Below are 19,512 nucleotides of genomic sequence, written 5' to 3' on the forward strand. Positions count from 1 at the left end.
GCTAAGTCTGGTGGGCTGGAAGAGCCCAGAGATTGTTCCTGCTGCTGCGTGTGCTGCTGTTGCCATTCCCAGGCCCTGCCAGCAGTCTGGCTTGGCAGGTAGCCCAGTGATGCACATGCACACATCTGGCAGCACAGAGCGACACAGGGAGAGGGCAGTGCCTTCAACAGCACCTGCACACCAACGGGTTTGCATCAAAGGCACTCAACATAAACACGAACAATTCTGGTGGCCTGATCAAGTCCTTACTTGCTGGCTAGTCAGGCTCAAAGCTTGCTAGCATGCCTGCACATGGGGCTCTCTGGCAGCTGATACACGTCTGTGGTCCCTCCAGTAGCTGACTCTCAGACCACCAGCCCCTCCACTGTCAAGCTCACAGTTCTCTTAACCAAGCCACCAGCTGCTCCAGCTGTGCTGTTGTCACACATGCACACAAATGGGCCACTCCGGCAGCTAACATGTCTCTCCAGTCACTGGCCCCTAGACTTACGGGCCCCTTTGACCCGTGGCCTCTGCATGCAGGTGCTGGCACCCTAGCCTCTCGCCCCAGCTGCCAGCTAGTCTGTCATGAAGCTCCCTGTTGATCAGGCACATCCGCATGGGAAAACAACTGAGCAGAACAGACTTCAATAGCAAGATGGGCTACACTCAGGCAATCAAGCCAAAGGCTTAGCCAAAGAGGCATGCTGGCCAGCAGCTTGTTTCATACACAAACTGACCCCTTTTTTTCTTTCCATTTTCAGACTCATTCCTCTCTGATCCATCTCCATCTCTTCTTTTCTCAGCATTTGGCCCCTTTTCTAAATATGCCATAATAAATTGTGTTCATTGCCACAATTCCTCCCAAAAAGCCTCAGTAACTTTTACAGAGCCTCCCAAGTCCCCACAGATAACCCATTAGAAGTTTGCACCTTCCCACGAGATCTGTGATAATCTTGTTTCTCTCTTTCTTATCAGTGACAAAGTTCTGGCTGAACCTCTTCAAGGCCATGCTTCAGAGGTTCCCTCAGTGGCGCATCAATGCGTGCTCTAAGGACCCCTGTATTTGTTACTGTCTTGTTATCTCCTGTTCCTTAGTGTTTGCAGTATCAGAGTGTTGAATTTATTACTTTTCTTGTCCTTGTCTTCTAAGGTGACTAGCTGTTAGCCAGACATCCTCACAAACCAGATATCCTCACATTCCACCTACCCTTGTGTTGGCAGTGTGTCCTCTCCATAGAACAGCATTCTTCTCACAGAATATGAAATTAAATTAAAGTAAATTGAATTAAATTACATCAGCAGTCTGGGAAAATGTAATGCAGTCTTTTCCATATGTTTAATTCCAATTGAGAGATAAAATATTCTTGTTCTTCACACCTGCTCACAGAAATGTCCAAACACTCTACTTTGCACATAAATATTCTCAGAAACACAGATTTCAATAACTGTTTCATCAGTGAAATGTTCACACTTTCAAAACAAGCTGTGAACACCTCAATTAAAAAAAAATCTGTCCTTTGAACATTTTACCCCGTTATTCAAGCAACTTAAGCAGTAATTTTATACAGTTTTAAACATCTTCGTCTCTAAATTTTATTTTCTCAAGGTCTAACTTAGAGCAATTGATGTCATCAACTCCACTGTTTGCCTTACGTATGAGCATAAATGTGATGGTGCATTTTCCCTTGAATGCTCAGGCTACCTCTATTACAACTCTCGTTTTAACTTCCAGCAAGCTAGCTATCAGTTGAATTACTTACAATCTCATAATTTGTCAAAGGGCCATTTTTATCTCTGCTAAACACTTCGTCAGGGATTATACAAATGTTATACAGATGCTTTCCCATTCACAACTGGCTTCAAATTATTTCTGGTTATTTTAGATTGCTTCTCAGTTTCAGTGGAACTATTTAGGATATGCACACATGGGAAACTGAGTGTTAAAAAATTATAGGAATGTATATAACACACTAATTAGCAAGGAAGGCAAGCAAGCACACAGTTAGAGTTAGTTATTACTGTTGTCATTTAACCCTTGCTGGCAACTGAGCAGAGCACAGCTGCTTGCTCACTCCCCCTCGGTGAGATGGGGGAAGAATCAAAAGCATAAAAATGAGTAAACTTGCAGGCTGAGTTAAAGACAATAAGCAAAGCAAAAGCTGCACCCACAAGCAAAGCAAAACAAGGAATCCATTCCCTACTTCCCATGGGCAGGCAGATGCTCAGCCATTTCCAGGAGAGCCGGGCTCCATCACACGTAACGGTTACTTGGGAAGACAAATGCCATCACTCCAAACATCTCCCCCTTTCTTCTTCTTCCCCCAGCTTATATACCGAGCATGACATTCTATGGTATTTGGCTAGTTGGGGTCAGCTGTCCTGGCTGTGTCCCCTCCCAGTCTCTTACACCCCTTCAGCCCTCTCGCTGGCAGGGTCTGAGAAGCTGAAAAATCACTGACAGTATAAACATGACTTAGCAACAACTAAAACATCAGTGTGTTATCAGCATCATTCTCGTATTAAGTCCAAAACACAGTAACTGCACCAGTATCTAAGAATAAAATTAACTCTATCGCAGCCAAAGGCAGGGGAATTACAATGATCATTGCTTTATCTGACACAGGGATCCCTTAACTGTGGTATATAATCGTGTAACCAGGTTCCTTACTGAGGCAACAGGTAAGGCCAACCAAAGCTTTGTGACACTAACATCTGCACATGCAAGATAAAATGGGAATTCTGTAAAGCAAACTGTTTAGCAATAAATCCATATTATTTCTGGTATCCACTACTCAAAGAAGGAGCAGAAAATCTAGAGGTTAATTTTGAAATCTAAAGCCGTAGCAGCAGAGAAACAATCTATTACAAATAACAGATTCTCATCAGGAATCAGCAATCTGTGAGCATTATGTATCTTTTGAAATAAGCATGGTTCATTGAAAAAAGAAGAAAAAAGAAGTTTAATCTTCAAGTAGCTAAGCCTGTGTTCCTCAAACCTCTACAGTGCCATCCAACAACAGAAGTTCTCTCCTGTGTTATAGAACAAAGAATACAAGGATAATTTTAGATGGCATTATCCTATTTAAAGATGGGATTGTCCTTTGTTGCAATGGAATCCTCTGCTACCTTTAAAAATAATAAAATAATGTTGTGTATTACAAGAATGAATACATTGTCATTATGTACTGATTAGAAACACTATTTTTTAGGAACATACTCTTTGTAAAAAGCCCATCCAGGCCAAAGTGCTTTTGCAGTAAGAGACTAGACAGTAATAGGTTGATTAAATTTTCAATAAAATATTTGATGCAGTCTCATGACAATATTGAAAACATTTTAATAGGATCCTATTTCAAAGAAGTGCAAAAATGGACAAAAAGTCAGACATAACAGATTATACTTACTATCGCAATGCAATTATATGATAAACTTTTCCATGAAAAACTATTTTCTGATGTTTATAATTTAAAGTATTAATTTCTAATTCCATCTCTTTTATACATATCCACTAGAATGCTGCAGAATATGTCACAACAGAAATATAAACACTGTCTCTGGAAGCAGTTTTGCACAGCAAATATCCCAACTAAAAATGATTATTGAAGTATTTTTCTGAAGAAAGAAAATGCACCTGGCAAAAACAACCTTTGTCTGAATAGTTACTTAAAGGAGATTTATTTATTTTCATTTGCCTTCATGAGCTATGATGATGGGTTTTTTATAATAAAAAAGGTTTTCTAATATAAAACCTGTAGGAGACAGACATAGGGGAGGGGAAGAAAGCTTTTGTTTATTAAATAAACTATAAAAGCTAAAGAGTCAGCTAAGCAGGCAAGAATGAACAATAACCATTGCCATTATGTGGCAGACCCTGTTGAAAGGTGAGGGAATTCAGAGTCTGTTTCTAGGACACTTACCAATGTTTAGGCCCCTTACAAAGCTTCTGATTCTGGTCTATTCAGTAACAAGTAAAAAATGTAATCACTTGAAAACTAAACCTCCCAAAACTTTAGTAACCTCTGTGAACTGGCTGCCTCTATCCATTTTCCAAGTAAAAAAATTTCACATCTTCTGTCACCTTCACATGGCAAACTTTCAGAAGAGGCTGAGAGTAGCTAGACATGACTAGAAAGATGAGATCATTACACTATTAATATATTTAGAAGTACTCAAAAAATATGTATATATTTGCAAGTAGGTTATCTAGCAGGCTATAGTCTTGGCCAAACCTTCTGTCCTTCTATCATTTTGCCACAATAGGTAGGTTATTGAAGATGTCTTGACACATGCTACCGAAGAATATATTTACTGTTGTGATATATACAATAAAAAGCATTTAAGCTAAAAAGCCAGAAACAATCTGGCTTTAGGCTGTACATGAAATAATTTACTCAGTGTTATCTCTTCACATTGTTGTTCCTGATGCTGCTTCTTCTGTTGTCTCTTATCCATTACCATTTCTCATATTTTACTAGTGGCTCAAAAAAGTACTTTATGCATCTGTTAGACTGATGCTATAAATCAATGTCTATATATAAATGATGGAACAAACTGTGCAGAAGGTTGCACAGACTGACTCCCCAGCCTTAAACCAGGTGGGAGAGTCCTAAAGGAAAGATATAGGACTTAATACCAGATTTATCCCAAGATGATTTAGATAAAGAATATGGAAACTTTTAAAGACACAAGTCAATTTTCTTGGTGCTGATGATATTACATAAAAATAATACAATAGCAAACCCCATTTATTTATTGCACTGTGACATACTAATTCTGTTGCGTTAGTGAAGTCAGTAAGAGACCGAATCATTACCACTCACACAACTTTTCAAATCCAGGAAACCAGATCTTCTCAGAGGTTTATGTGGCTTATATATATGTCACTGCTTTTCCCAAATGTATGTTAAAATCCACTCTTTTTTCAAGATAAATAAATTTGAATGTTTATAGGCCAAATGTTCCGTTGGTTGTTCAAGTGTCCCCCTGGGACAAGTTAGAAAACCTCTCAAGAATAGGTTTCATTCTGCATATAGCTAGTCAAGCTACACATTAGAAAGAATAAAGCTAAAATCTCCTTGCTTGTATTTTCCTCTATCAGAAACTGCAGCATAGATCATATGTAAAATAGATGAGTCTAAGATCAATGGGGCTGCTCAGTATTATTCTACATCCGTATGCATGGCTGAAGGCAGCCACAGCTGCCACCCACTGCCACTCCTCTAAGGTAAAGACAAACGGTTCTGCACATGACTTGTAAAAACCTTGTTCTGAAAGAAGCTGTTCAAAAGCATTAAAGTCTAATTACTAGGTCATTTGCCTAATCAATCAGAAGATTTGTTATTCTTTGTCTATATCTGTGGATTGTTGTCAGTTTTGCTTTTTCCTTATCAATTTCCAGCTATATTGTTTGAATTTTTTCAAAAGAAAGGTGAGAATTTGTAAATAGAGGCTAATTTCCCCAGAAAAATATTGAAAGCATATATTGCCGTGAGCTGCAGTTCTCATATAGCACCAGAATTGTGGAAGAATGGTCACAAAATTATGTTCTTACAGAATATAATCATCTCATTTATTTGTCAACTAATGCAGAATTTAAGGTTTGTGCACATGTAATGAACAAAGAGAAACTATAAAGCATACACTGCTGAAGACTGTGGAGTGTTGCAAGAATGACAGTTATCAGTAGCTGTGCAATATACAGAAACACATCAATTATAAAAGACTGTTTATGTTTTATTCATGCAAAATAAAGTCAGTGCACAGGCCCTACCATCAGAAAATACATAGCAATGAAAATATCTGTGACAAATTATATTCAAGTACTAAATATGTCTAAAAATACTTACCACAGAATACCATTAAGATGAGCAATTCTGAAACACAGAGAATACTTCACAGAGGGGAAATTGAACTTTTTTAAAAATCCAAACAGACCAAATTAATACAGTGATTTTTTAATGTACATTTTTAATTCTTTACATTTAGTGCAGCCACTCCTCAAAGCAGCACTAGGTCATAGGATAAAACATCAAAAGTGACCAGTATGTTCCTGGTCAAATAATAAGCTCAGTGTTACTGTCCTGTGCCTCGAGTAAGGTCACCTCGGATTACATACACCTAAATCTTAAATGCTTTAGAGAATTCTCTCTTTTTCTATAGGTTTGTTAGGTTTATTTGTTGGGTTTTTTTCCTTTTTGGCCTAAGTGTGACTTCAGCTACCCTTCAGTGATGTGACTTGACACAAGTCACCATTGCAACTACAGTATAGCTCAGTCTAGTGCATCCTGGGACTGGGGTGACTTGTGAAAAAACAGGACTGTTGGCATTGTATTGAATCAAGGGCAAAATCACTAAGAATTAGGATTGATTTTATTTTTATCAGGTTAACTTGTAGCTCTTCTCTGAAGTTCCTTAAGAAGAAAACCATGGTGTAGGGAATCAACATTCTCTTCTGGATGTCCCTCACGAACCAGCAATTGTGGTGACTATTAAATTGATTACTGTTTATGAAAAAGTCTTTGTTCTTAATTAGGGATCACTTTGATAGTGAGCTCAGGGAGTTCAAGGACAACTGTAATGAGCAGCTGGTGCTTGTCTTGAGCCCCCTGAGCAAGCAAGATATGAGTAGGACCATCAAGACAACAAATACCATGTGCTGTGGTGTCATGACGGTAACTCCACCACACTCGGGCATCTGGCCAATGTCCCTGGTGTGTGTGAACGTTAAAAATCATGAGATACTGCATGCCTGCACTTAGCCTAAACTTAAAAGTTTACATACACTAGGTGTGTAAACTATTTTTGTTTTTCACTGAGTATAAAGGCAGGAAAGCTCCAGGACTGGGCCAGGAGCCTCACCTACAAGTGGACGCACCACATAGGAATTTTCCCAGTCACTGAGATACTCTTGGCACCACTGCAATGGGGCTTCCCAGCCAAAGTGTGGACTTGGATGATTTTAAGGTGGTAACTCGTGATGTATCCTTTTCTTAGTCTCTGTAATGATTTGCAGTAATGATTTGGTGCTGTGGTCCTACTGCTCTTTTATCATACTGTGCATAATAACTAGTACTGTTTCCTTTTATCATATTGCATGCTTTTTCCCCCTTTATTATACTGTAATATAATAAACTGCATTTATCCTTATAGTTGATTTGGAATTCATTTTTCCTTGGTACCCAGTCAATCAGCAAAACAGTGATAAAGAGAAATTTAGAAAAAACATGATCTTTACAACATGGCAGAATAACTATTCGTGGGCTGCTTGAGGTGGAGGAGGAACATAATCCACATAGACAACTCTAATAGTTCTGCAAACCTGCTTTTCCGTATATACAAACACATCAGTGGTGTAATGATGAGCCTAAATTACAGGATTTGTTAAGTATCTTCTCTCCCATCAGCAACAAGTAAGCAGACACAATCCCCCATACTGCTACTTTATACATAGATGAGATAGGGATTAGAGTTTTCACATTCTTTTTGTTTGGTTTTGTTGGTGGTTTTGTTTGTTTGTTTGTTTTTCTGGAATTTGAGATAGCTTGGAGATAAATATAGGTTCTGTACCTAGCTCAGCCTTCAGATAACATGCCATCCATTTTAGCCTGGTAGGCTATATGAAAACAAGGTTTATGCAATCACCCTGTCTCTCTGTCTGTGTCCCAAGTTCTAATTTTGAAGGTGGTAAACAGTTTCAGCAGAGTTTGAGAGATTATAATGTTTATACAAATTTTATAAAAATAGATAACCAGGCAGAGGAGACACTAGGGGTTGAAAAGTTTGGAGTTAACACCTAATAGCTTTCTACCCAGTCAGCAAATTTCTACGAATTTCCACTTCTGAACATGGCAGCCTGCATGTTGCTGCCAAAATGCTCCACAGGAGAAGATGCTAGGCATATGCAGTCATAACAGAAAGTATTATTATAATGCAGGCAAATAGTTCAGCCAACCAAGAGGCAAATCCATAGGAAACCAGGCTTCATTACCTTCAGTGTTCACAGAACTAGTAGCTTATATTTCTGAAGGATTAAATAAATATGGGCAGTCTGAAGTTTTTTTGCAGACAACCACTGCTAGCGGATTGTTATTCATCATGGGGGCAAAACTGGAAGTAAATGTAATTCTTAACTGGCACTGCTAAAGTGTATGTCTCTTGTAGGTGCTCACAGGTCCTGGGAGGCTGCACACTGGCACAATTGGCTGCATATTATATGGATTGCTAACTCCAGCCCTTTCAAGGACCTGACTCACCATATCCCAGTCACTAAACTCAACTTGGAACTGGATTTATCATTTGGATTTCTTTACTGATGTACTATCAGAAGCATAAACTGCACCCATTTAGTGATCTGTGAGAACTAAGAGCTCGTATTACTTGCAGCTGTCCCTCAGTCCAAAGGTGATGATCTCAGCTTCTCTCTTTGTCAAGTGTTTCCATTTCATACCCCTCCTACTAGCAATAGTATTGCATACCACCCCTCTACTACGCATTTCTGAACTGGTTGATTTCTGTGTCTGTGTTTAAGCCTGCAGTCCTCACCTAGACATATTCTGTCCAGTTCATGAGCAGAAATACTGGAAGTTGCGCAGTCTGTACTTTCTTACTGCAGAATACCCTTTCCATAATCACAGGAACCCTGTCTTGATGAGCCCAAGCTCAGTGGCCCATTTCCATAACACTTTTAAGCACCTCATTGCATATTTAAGCACTTCTAAGATGCTTATAATGTGTACATCTTATCACATATTTTTCATGTTTTTCAAGCCTGCACAGTGGGTGTGACACTTTGCCTTTATATTATTGCTTATTTTCAGTTTTCATTGCATTACTTTAGCCTATAGTAAACAAATTATATTTAAGGTGAGCTTGAGGATTTATGGATGGGCTTGAGGCTGCTAATGGGTGAGCCAGATACCTTTAAAATGTGCTTTCTAAGTGAAAATCACACGAAGCAAACAGATATCCAGAGATATGTTCCCTTCCATGATGACAGCTGTAAAGAGGGGGAAAAAAAACCAAAAAACAACAACAAACCATTCTGTTTGTGTCAAAGCTACAGAGGAAAGGTTATGGAAAATAGTAAGAAGTGTTTAATAGGAAACATTTCTATTGATTACAGTAACGAAGAACTACCTCTACAGCCCAGGAAGATTTCAACTGTTGCTTCTATCACGGCAAAGGAAACACTTGATAACCTCAGAAACAAGGGTAACTTTGTAACATCCTTACCTGCATGGGGCCATATAGATTAATTTGAGGCCTGGAAGTATCAGACAAAAACTGCTGCAGTTTAAGTTGCAAAATTTTGATTTGATCAAAATCTCCATGCTAATTAAAATTTGGCAGGTATTTTTCTCTTGCATAAATCTGTATTGAGAGAAGGTCAGTCTGAGTAACTGTGAGTTGCCAGAACTCAGTGTGACTTCCCAAAGCTGTTCCAAAAACATTTTAGATAGACCTTTTGTGACATGTCCCCTGTTGTGCGATGATTCAGGTCAGCATGCCTGGCTGCCAGTATTATTTAAAACAATGTAAAAGGCAAAGACTTGGTGTTCTCACTTTCTGTTTGGACATCTGAAAGCTATGACTGTTTTCGATATGGTGCTTTGTGCTCCCTAGATCAATACAAAGTTGAGCCAGAACCAAAAGCCAATAGCCAGGGAAACTAACAGCCAGGCCTGCCAGGCTTGAGCCTACCAAACTTACATCATTTGGCATTTTCTGGTCCTCTAAAGCAAGATACAAACTCCACATAGGTCCTGGGCATGCCAGGGATCTACCCAAAGTATCTTACACACAACATTTTATAGCGAGGAACCCACAGAGTACCATGGTCAATCTTGCTGCGCAGAGAGCTTTGTACGGGCACCTCAGGAACCTTGAGCACTGATGGGCCAAAGGCTCAGATGAAGGTCTGCCAGAGGGACAAGGGATGTGCCAGCTGTTGCCAATACTGTCAGGAGCTTGACCATGCCTGGCTAGGGCAGCAGAGTCAAGCCACCAATGAGAAGCATGCAGGACTCTGCTTGAACTGGATAATGAAGGCTAGAGACTATTGCTAGACAAGATCTCTGAAACTCCCAGAAAGAAAACCCCCAGAAGTTCCAAGGATAAACGGAATAACTGGGCTGGCATCAACCCAGGTAGATATGTGCAGAGCTTTTTTTCTCTGAGCATGTGTTTGGGCAGGGGAAGGCTATTTTCTGTGCCGATCATCTCCTGGACCTGCAGTGAGGTGCCAGGCATGCTGCTGGCAGGGCTGTACTGCTGGTGGCCTCACACCTACACCAGCTCTGGGTGGCTCCTGGAGGCCGCCTGTCTCCTCCTGGCCTCTGGAGAAGCCTGGCACCCTGCCCCAGCCTTGTGATGACTCCAAGTTGTCCTAAGGACCTCACTTCCATACCCTCTCCTTCGAGCCCTGCCACTATGCTTGCCTGTGTGTGCACTTTGGTACATGCTGTGAGTCACAGTGTTTCCCCCAGCCCCATTCACTCCTGCAGCTGGGACGAGGCTCCCAAACCGGGCAGAGCCGCTCCCCGGTCCCCCAGCCTCCTTCACGCCGAGCCGTGTCCCCGCCGTGCAGCTCCCATCGCGGCGGTGCCCCCCCGGAGCAGCGGTCTCCCGTGCTGCCACAGGCACCGGGGGGCGAGTCGCCGGGAGAGGCGGGCACGAGCCAGGCAACAGTCACAAGTTCCTTCCAACACTCTCCCTGGGGGAGATCGCTGGGACAACATCTCACATCAGCTGTACAAGCGCCCTTGCGTGGTGTGACATGAGTTACAGTGAATTGCAAATGAATTGCGGTGGCAGCGTGTCCCTCGTTCCCTGCACCTCTTTCGCCTTTTTTGCGATAGCTTTCCTCGCTGGAGCACCTCATCCTGCAGCACAGCGCGTTACTTCCACCGGCGCTACCAAACCGGCGACACAAGACAGCGATGGCGGCTCTGAAGGTACCACGAAGTAAACTGGGCTGCGGAAAGCAAAATCCCCGCGGTATTCCCGTGATTAACGCCGCGCAGGGCGGATGCGGAGGAGCGGGGGCCACACGAGTGCAGGCGGAGCAGCGACAGCTGCCGGCAGGGAAACCCCGGGGGAGCCGCGCTCTGCCCCCCGCGCCCGGGCTGCGGAGCGGGGCTGCGCCACCGCCGGGCTTCCCGCTCCCGCACCGCTGCCGCCGCCCCCGCCTGGGGCCGGGGGTGCGGGGCGCCCCTCAGCCCGGCCACCGCCTCACGCCCGGGACGACGGTTTCCGTGCGGTCCCCGAGCCTTCTGCCGACCGGGAGGGGGCCGGGCCGGGCCGGGCCGGGCAGAGGAACGGCGACTCCCGCCGCGCCCCGTCCCCGCGGGGCAGCGCGCCCAGCCCCGCCCGCACTGACAGCGCCGGGCCGGAACGGGACTGACGCGGCCCCGGCCCCGCCCCCGCCCCCGCCGCCCCGCGCCTGCGCACGGCCCGGATCCGGCGTTTAGTGCCGGGGCAGCTGCAGCGCACCTGGAGCCTCCGGTTGTGTCGCCCCCCGTGCCCGGTGCAGCCCGCCCTCCCCGGCCCGCCGAGCCCGCGCCGCAGGTGGGGAAGGCTGCTCCTGCGGTGGAGGGGAGGCGGCTGGGCGGGGGCCGAAGCCGAGGCCGGGCCGAGCGCGGCTTGCGGCTGTGAGGCCGTGGGGAGCTGGGCGTCAGGTGGGGGCCGCCGCGCTGGGTCGTGGGCTTCGGCGGGGCCTGGGCAGGCCCGCGGCGGGGAGCCGCTTACCCCGGGGCGGCGGCCCGCGCCTCTCCGCGCCGACACCCCCCGCCTGCCGGGCGGGGGCAGCGGGCAGCGGCCGAGCCCGCCGGGCCTTGGTCCGCGCCCGCCGGCTGGACGCTTCGCCATGTTTGCCAGAGCAGCTGCCGCTCTGGCCTGACGGGCGAGAAAGTCCGTAAATGTCGGGGAGAATCTTGGCCTCTGTGGTTTTGGCAGCGCCAGCCTTACCGAGCAGGCTGGGCCCCGGAGGTGGGTTTCCGAAGGGGTCGGGGCAGGCAGCCCTGGCCGCGCCTGCCTGTGCTGGGCAGGTCGGTGGCTGCTAAGTCATTGCCTTGCCCAGCTGCATCCTCTGTTTTGGAGGAGCTTGTGGTGTTCGTGGTTAAGACACAGCTGATAGGGTGGAAGATGGTTGCTATTCAAAGTCTTCTGCTGTTTTGAAAAAGAAGTAGGTTTGCTATCTCAAGTTTATATATTTGCATATAAGAGGTAAGAATGCCAGCCTAACTCTTTGGAGAAATATAACAATCTAGTTTAATTCTGTAAAGTTTCACTGAGTTTATAAACAAAAATTTATCTCCCCAAGCCTTCTGTGTAACTTGGGATGTGGTGGTTCTGTATGCTTGGGATGTTGTTTGGGTTTTCTCTATGTGCTATCATACTACACTGCTGTAGCAAGTTGAAGGGCACAGTCTTAAAACCAGCTTATCGTAATGCTTCTGAATTTACTAAACTCTTCCTAACAGACTGTGAAGTCAAAGAAACTCCAGATAAGTCCAAGGAGACTGGAGTGTGTATACATCAGTTACAAGGGAGAGACTGGGTCAGAGCACAGCTGCTAAGGAAGTAGGGTTTGTGACTGGTGACAGTATAGAGGCAGTCACATGTGAAGATGAGATATTCTCGGAGCTGCTACTGTTCCTCATGTAAGTGTTGGATAAACAAATATTGTTCTTGAGTTTTGGCCAGCTGTAATGGAGTTCAGCGCTTGGTTGTGGGGGGAAGCACGTTGGAGGAACACATTTCATTTGAAGGTCGTTGTTTATCTTCTCACCCGTGAACTGAGATATGGCTTTCCTAAGTCTGGCGGTAGAACAACAGTATTAAGCTCGAATTATTGAAGCTCAGGTACAGTTGGTATTGGAGGATACATCTGCCTTAGTATTTTAATTAAAATAAAGGGTGTGCTCTTCAAATCGGTTCCCAGTCATACTTGTTTGCTGCACTTTGGTTCACACCACAGTGTGATTTGGGAGTGCGTGAATGCTCTCCCTTCTGGAAGAAGCTAAAACTAGAAGGTGCACTTCAGTTGTGGGTGTTGTCAGTCTAGACAAGACCTAGTATGAAATAAACACACAAAAACATATATAGTGTGGATGCTGAATTCTCAATAACTATTTATTTCTATGGAGTTGCTGCTTGTTCTGTACTGTTAATGTAGATATAGCCTGTGTTTACCATCAGTGAAGCAGGTCAGTTGAATACAGTTGTGGTACAACAACACCAGGGATTTATCGCTAAATTTTCAGACCTGTAACAGTGACAGCTATTGTCTAAGCTGCAAGACTGAAGTTTTGTAGCTTAAAGGCTGTAGGTCAGCTACAAGGAGAACAGTACGCAATTTTTTTCAGAAAAAATTTTTCAATGCTTCCATAGTTTTAATTTTCAATTCAACAGTTTCCATTATGGAATGGCTCCCAAACTTAGCATGTTTTTAAAAGTGCTGTAGCAGCATAAGGATAATAGTTTTCCTTCTTGTAAGGGTTTAATGACTTAAATGAATAAAATAATGCAACATATATTCTGGAGCAGTAAATGAGACTTGCTGGCATTTGAATTACTTTCCCCCTCCTACATTCACCTAGCCTTTGTGGCAATATAATGAATTCATGTGGTGCTTGTGTTACCATATTTGAGATCTTTCTGTTCTGTCTTGAGTGGTTGGTTTAAAATATTCTGACTTGTTTTGCTTTCTTAAGCTTCCTCTTAGGTCTTCCATTCTCAGTGAACCATGATGATTTGTAGCAGCTGCTTTAAAATTTTTTTTAACTTTGAATTTTATTTCAACCTGTTTCAAATAAGGAAGTATTCCACTTGAATCACTTCATTACAGCCTTTAGTTTCAAGTGTCCTGTGTTTCAAGGTGGTTTCAATGCCATGACCGAAAAACTCCTGTAATGGGAAAATTTTAAAATTTGCATGGCTAGCAAAAATGCTTTTTTTAACAAGTCTTTATAAATGCTATGTATTGCTGGCAGCTCTGTTAAATTAACTCCCATTTTTGCCTTGATTTTCCTGGGAATCAGCCCTCTTGGGTAAAGGGAATCACCAGTTTAAACACTGCAGATCTATATTTCTAGTTTCCAAGCTAGTAGCTGATCCCATGTTCTCAAAACAAGTCCAGCCTAAAAGGTTTATTAGAATTGGGTCTGTAGTGTCTGTAGAATCCACTGAAAATTGCAAACTTGCTTTCTAGAGCCCAGTCTTGATTTTTTTGTTATACAAAGAAAGTGTTGTGTGAAAGTCTGTACAACAGCCCTGTGAAAAGCACTGCTAGACTGTGGCAACCTTTTGCCAGAAATTTTGGTGTTCTAATTTAAAAGCCTCTCGTCGATCCCCATTCAGCCTGTGTATATTGAAGGGTCTGAGCAAAGCTCCCAGTTAGTTCAGGTGCTTACGGCTTGGGATTGACTCCAGCTTGACAGGGCTTTCATGCTTTGCAGGTCTTGAGGGGATCTGAACAGAGGGTAACAGGAGCCTTGGAGTAACGACCCTGTGGTTACCTGATGCAGAGCAATAAATGCAAGCCATGTTTGAATAGTTCTCCCTGAAAACTTTCTTCTGATTTTTATTTTAGACATGGGAAAATCACTTTCTCACCTGCCTATGCATACATGCAAGGACGATGGCTATGATGGAGGCACAGTGTCTGATAACATGAGGAATGGGTTAGTGCACTCAGAGTCGCACAATGAAGACAGCAGATGTGGAGATGTATCACAGTTTCCTTACGTGGAATTCACAGGAAGAGACAGTGTCACGTGCCCCACTTGTCAGGGAACGGGAAGAATTCCCCGAGGTAAGTTTTCTTTGGTTTTTTTAACCTTTAACCTATAAATTTACCTCATAACCATGTGCAGTTGTAACTATAATCATCCATAGCAAATAGCTCTCCTATTTAAGATGAAGTTCTTTCATCTTTTTGGCTTTTTAGCACTAGGCATTTTGTTATGACTGTACTGGATGAATGAAACAAATTGAGATGTTTGGCTGTTGCCTCCTGGGTCTTCTCTTGTACAATGCCAGTTTTCTGTCCTTCTCAGCTTTAAATTGACACATAACCCTAGCTCTTGCAAGCTGAATTTGAAAACCTTTATTTTTTTGAGATTTTTATTACATCTTTTTTTAGCTACCTATTTTAAACTCTTTGAATCAACATATAACTGAAAAAATAGCTGCAGATGCAGGAAGTGAAGAGTAGGCCTGTACTGCAACACCTTTTCCCTAATCAGTTACAGTGAAATTTTTTGCCCTCACTGCTGCCAGTGCCACTCAAGTTTCCTTTACTCTCCCTTTGTCCCATGTGTCCTTGGCAGAGGACCCCCACGGAGCTGAAAATACATAGGATCTCTGGCTGCCCTGGAAAGGAGTAGGCTGCACAGTGTTAGCCTTCATGCCTAACCATTTTATTTGCTTGCTGCCCTTGTTCTTTGCTTTTCCTTTTAATAAAACATTCTGCTTTGTTACGCTTCTCTAAGTGTACTACACTAGGTCACCTGAATAGCTATTTAAGAAGAGACCTCTGAGAGGAGAATGCAGGTTATCTGAAACTGGGAAACAGGAGAGAGTGGCAAATGCAGTGTGCCAAGGCACAGTATTCTTTCAGCTGTAAGTTCTTCCCATTGATAGGGAAGAGGAACTGATGAGAATGTCTTGTGTCTGGGACTGCTTTGCTTTTGCCAAAACTCTTATCCAAAATAGATTAGTGGGTGTAAAAACCCTCAGAGCTGATTTTAATCAGCAGCTCAGGAAAATTGGGTGATGTATGTTGTCCTTGTACATGTGCTTCAGTCAGATTAGGTTCTAGTATAGTTCACACCTCCTTCTGCCTCACCTGTGAATAAGAAGTGGGGGGCACAGGATATTAAAAAGTTACACATATGGGATTTGTATTTTAGCTGTTAAACTTTATTACAATGTATTATTTGAGTATTTCTGAATTCAACAAATTTGAAGTGTGGAAAAGCTATGCAACTAAAAATTATTTGAACAACTATAGAGAAGGAAGTCTGTTCTGTTAGCTTGCTAACTTGAAATGCTTCAATAGAATAGAAACTTGCTATTGATATTGTTAAAATAGTGCTAAATACTGCTAAAATGCAGTAACAGTGGGATTTCTATGTTCAAAAGCTTATTTCTTTGACTGTAAGAGTTTTGGATGTAGTAATTAACTCATATTTGTTTAAACATTTTACAGTAACTATTAAAAACACAAGGTGTCCTTACATTCTAATGAAATTATATGATTAAAGCTAAAACTTTAAATGAGTTAGAAGAAATAGGGATGTCTTTTTAATTATTTTCTAGTAATTTTGGGGGGAAAAAATAGTGTTTGGGTTTTTTTTTGAGGGGAGAGGGTTCACAGAATGACTGCATGACTTGCAGGGCAGACTAACGTTGATATGGCTAATAGGGTTTTGTTACTTGGACAGCTTTAGCTTTTCAGTAAGATAACAGCACAGTCCTGCTTTCATAGTTTTTGTTCAAAAGTTGAAGATGCTTCATTGAAGTGGAGATGAAAATCAGTTTTAAATTGGTAGAGGTTTTTTAGAAGGCTGATGTTACATACTACTACCTGCTTAGCTAGCATGCTTTGCTCAGCTTAGTGATTCAGCATGGAATCACTTCTGAGGAGTTGATTAGCAAGGTGATAATGCTGGTCAAATCCTGCATTTGGCTTAAAATGCAAATCTCACTTGGTCTTGAGGCTTCTCTGTTAACATACAGATGAATCTCAGTTCTGGTTTTGTGTGCAAGCAGATAGCAAAAGCTGTACAGGCAGATGTAGTCCATCTATTTTCAAGTCATCTGTGCTTGTGTTTTTTATTTCTACTGTTAAGATATTCCTCTCTTTAAAATGCTGTCTAGTGAAGTAGTTCATGGCTTGGAGAAATTCCAGTAGATACTTTTTTGACTTCCAGGGTGCTGCAGCTCAGTCCCATGAGAAATGGCTGTATGTACCGGTGATGTCCAGAATGCAGCATGTGTATAACTTGCGTTGCTGAAGCCACCCACATTGATACATATATTTGTTAGGATTTTTTTTTTAAACAAACCTGACTTCTGCTTTTGAGAAGAGTACATTCAGAATGCCTTCTGGAACAGTTCTAACTGCCCAAGCTTCTGAATGTTTTTCCTATGACTTGACGTGGCCTGGTGTAGAGAGAGCTGGAAGCTGTTATGTACCTCTGTTTCTCTTGAGGAAATGGTGCCAGAGGCATGTTATCTCCTGTGCATGTTCGCAGCACAGAGGCAGAATTTGTTGCTGTTTTGGTCTTTCTGGGCTTGGTGGTTTTTTTCTCTCCATGTTGTGCAAGCCATGCTCTATTTCAGAAAGTGACATAAGCTACAATAATATTCTGCTTGGGTTGTTATCTGGAATTTAAATGTTTATCTTTAGTGTTTGTTCTTTGGTGCCATTAAAGTTATAACAGGCACTCTTTCTTTGAAGTAACTGCAACAATACTTACTCTTTCTTTCTTTAAATTCTGAAAGGGTGTTTTTGTTTCCAGGGCAGGAAAATCAGCTGGTAGCATTAATTCCATACAGTGATCAGAGACTGAGGCCAAGAAGAACGTAAGTTAACAGTTGTGATACATAAATCTACAGTTAATTTTTCTCTTCTAGTTAAAATTCAACAATTTAAAGGAGATAGTGGTAAGAGGAATCAAGCAAAAATGAAGGGAATGTTTTCTTGCATTCGGTACTGAAAGAACCCTGCTCATGAGCAATACCAGTCTTAATAACTTAAGGAGTTAGAGGTTAACAGGTGTGCGTACTCCCATCACAGTGTGTCTTACAAAGCTAAGTAATACTGTATGATCTCATCATGTAGCTATTTATCTGAATGTCTGCAGTAATTATGCAAGTATTCATCAATCTCTGTAGTATCTTAACTGATCTGAGCAGATACATCTTCAGTGTTAAAGTCCGAGTACAGTGATAACTTTTTTGGGCCACTACTACAGAATAAGTCACCTAGAAAATAATCTGTAAAGCTCTAAGCAGCTAGCAAAATCAAGATTCATCTTTCTGATATAGTATATTTGAATTTTTTTTCCTAGGATCTGCTTAAAGTTTTCATTACAGTCTTCAGGGCTTCTTGTTCTGACGCTTTTTTTTGTTGTGGTTTTTTGTTTTCTTTTTTCCATTAATGTTTGGATGTTTCTCTAGTAAGCAGAAATGAGTGCCAGGAAAAAAATAAATACAGTAACTTCACATAATACTACCCTGGATCATATCTGATATATTAGTAGTACAAATTTGAAACACATTGCTTTAGTGTTCTAACCTTGAGAAACCTGGAGCTGCAGTAGAACCTTTTACTTGTGTATTTTTTTTATACACACCTTTTATGTTAGGTTAATTGTGAATTTCCTGTTTCTTAGCAGGAGTCTACACTTCCCTGAAAGTATTTTATGACAAAGAATCTTGTGTAAGGTGCATAAGAGCTTTATTCTTCATTCTGAGTGTGTTGTCAAATTCCTGCAGAATGACAAACCTTCTCTTACAAATACATTTTTAAGAGGAAGTGTTTATGTTTCAAAGCACATAAATGTTTACCTCTTCCATTTTCCACTAAGTTCCAAATGTTGAGATAATCACATGTTTTGAAACTTGATTTCTGTACATATAAAAAAGTAACAGCTGTTTGAGACAGGTGTGAAGTGCATTGTGGCTTGTTCGTGGTTTTTTTCCCCTATGGGAGGTGGAAATAGACTGAACTAAGTTGTATTGACTGGTCATGCTCCTTATTTAAAAGAAAGTAACATACCACTATTGTTTAATGTGCTTTTGACTCTGAAATATGCTTTTTTTTTTTTTTTCCCTCCAGAAAGCTTTACGTGACTGCTTCTGTAATTGTATGCTTACTACTTTCTGGGCTGGCTGTATTCTTCTTGTTTCCTCGCTCAATTGATGTTGAATACATTGGTGTGAAGTCAGTGTATGTCACTTACGAACAGGCTAGACATATAATATATCTAAATATTACAGTAAGTAACTTTCTTTAGATGTTTGTAATGGATAAATGCAACAAGAGATACTGCTTTGACTGTTTAATACACATAGAAATTGTGGTTTAGCTGATGAACTTAGTGCATTAGGAAATACAGGCAGATACAATGACTGTTTTGAAAAATGTAGCTGGACCTTCTGTGGCTGGTTTCTGTAGTTGTAGTTAATAGAGGTGTAGTTGCAAGCTGCCATTGGGTCTTCTATTTTTATGGTAACAGTGACCTCTGAGTGCTCTGCGTTATTTTTGGAATATGAGTGAAATGTAGTGTGTATGTAGGAACATGTCTTGGTAATGCAGTCAATACAGGATTGCCTAAAGGTTTTTCCATAAGAGTTCCTCATTTTAAATAAACTAAACCAGATGTGGGAGAAAAGGGTCCTGTGATAGCTAAATTTCCTGGAGGGAATAACCAAGAATGGGAAGAAATGCAGTATTTGCAGTGGAAGGTGGATGCCAGGGAAGTGGTGCAGAAGTTTGTGCTGCTTGGTATATTCCCAGAA

General features: G+C 41.9%; 1 protein-coding gene across 3 annotated transcripts in view; it reads left to right on the forward strand.

The window, feature by feature from the left end:
• Positions 1-200: 200 nt before the first annotated feature.
• Positions 201-19,512, forward strand: part of TMEM106B (transmembrane protein 106B) — a 28,478-nt gene continuing 9,166 nt past the window's right edge. The window contains exons 1-4 of one of the 3 annotated variants that reach the window (XM_080383071.1): positions 201-10,934; positions 14,573-14,794; positions 17,508-17,571; positions 18,830-18,989. In XM_080383071.1, coding sequence (XP_080239197.1) covers positions 10,757-10,934; positions 14,573-14,794; positions 17,508-17,571; positions 18,830-18,989 — 624 coding nt within the window. In that variant the 5' untranslated portion in view covers positions 201-10,756. The other 2 variants (XM_080383073.1, XM_080383072.1) reach the window with 2 other exon arrangements.

This window comes from Falco punctatus, assembly GCF_963210335.1.
Source record: "Falco punctatus genome assembly, chromosome: 4".
NCBI classification, from domain to species: Eukaryota; Metazoa; Chordata; class Aves; order Falconiformes; family Falconidae; genus Falco; species Falco punctatus.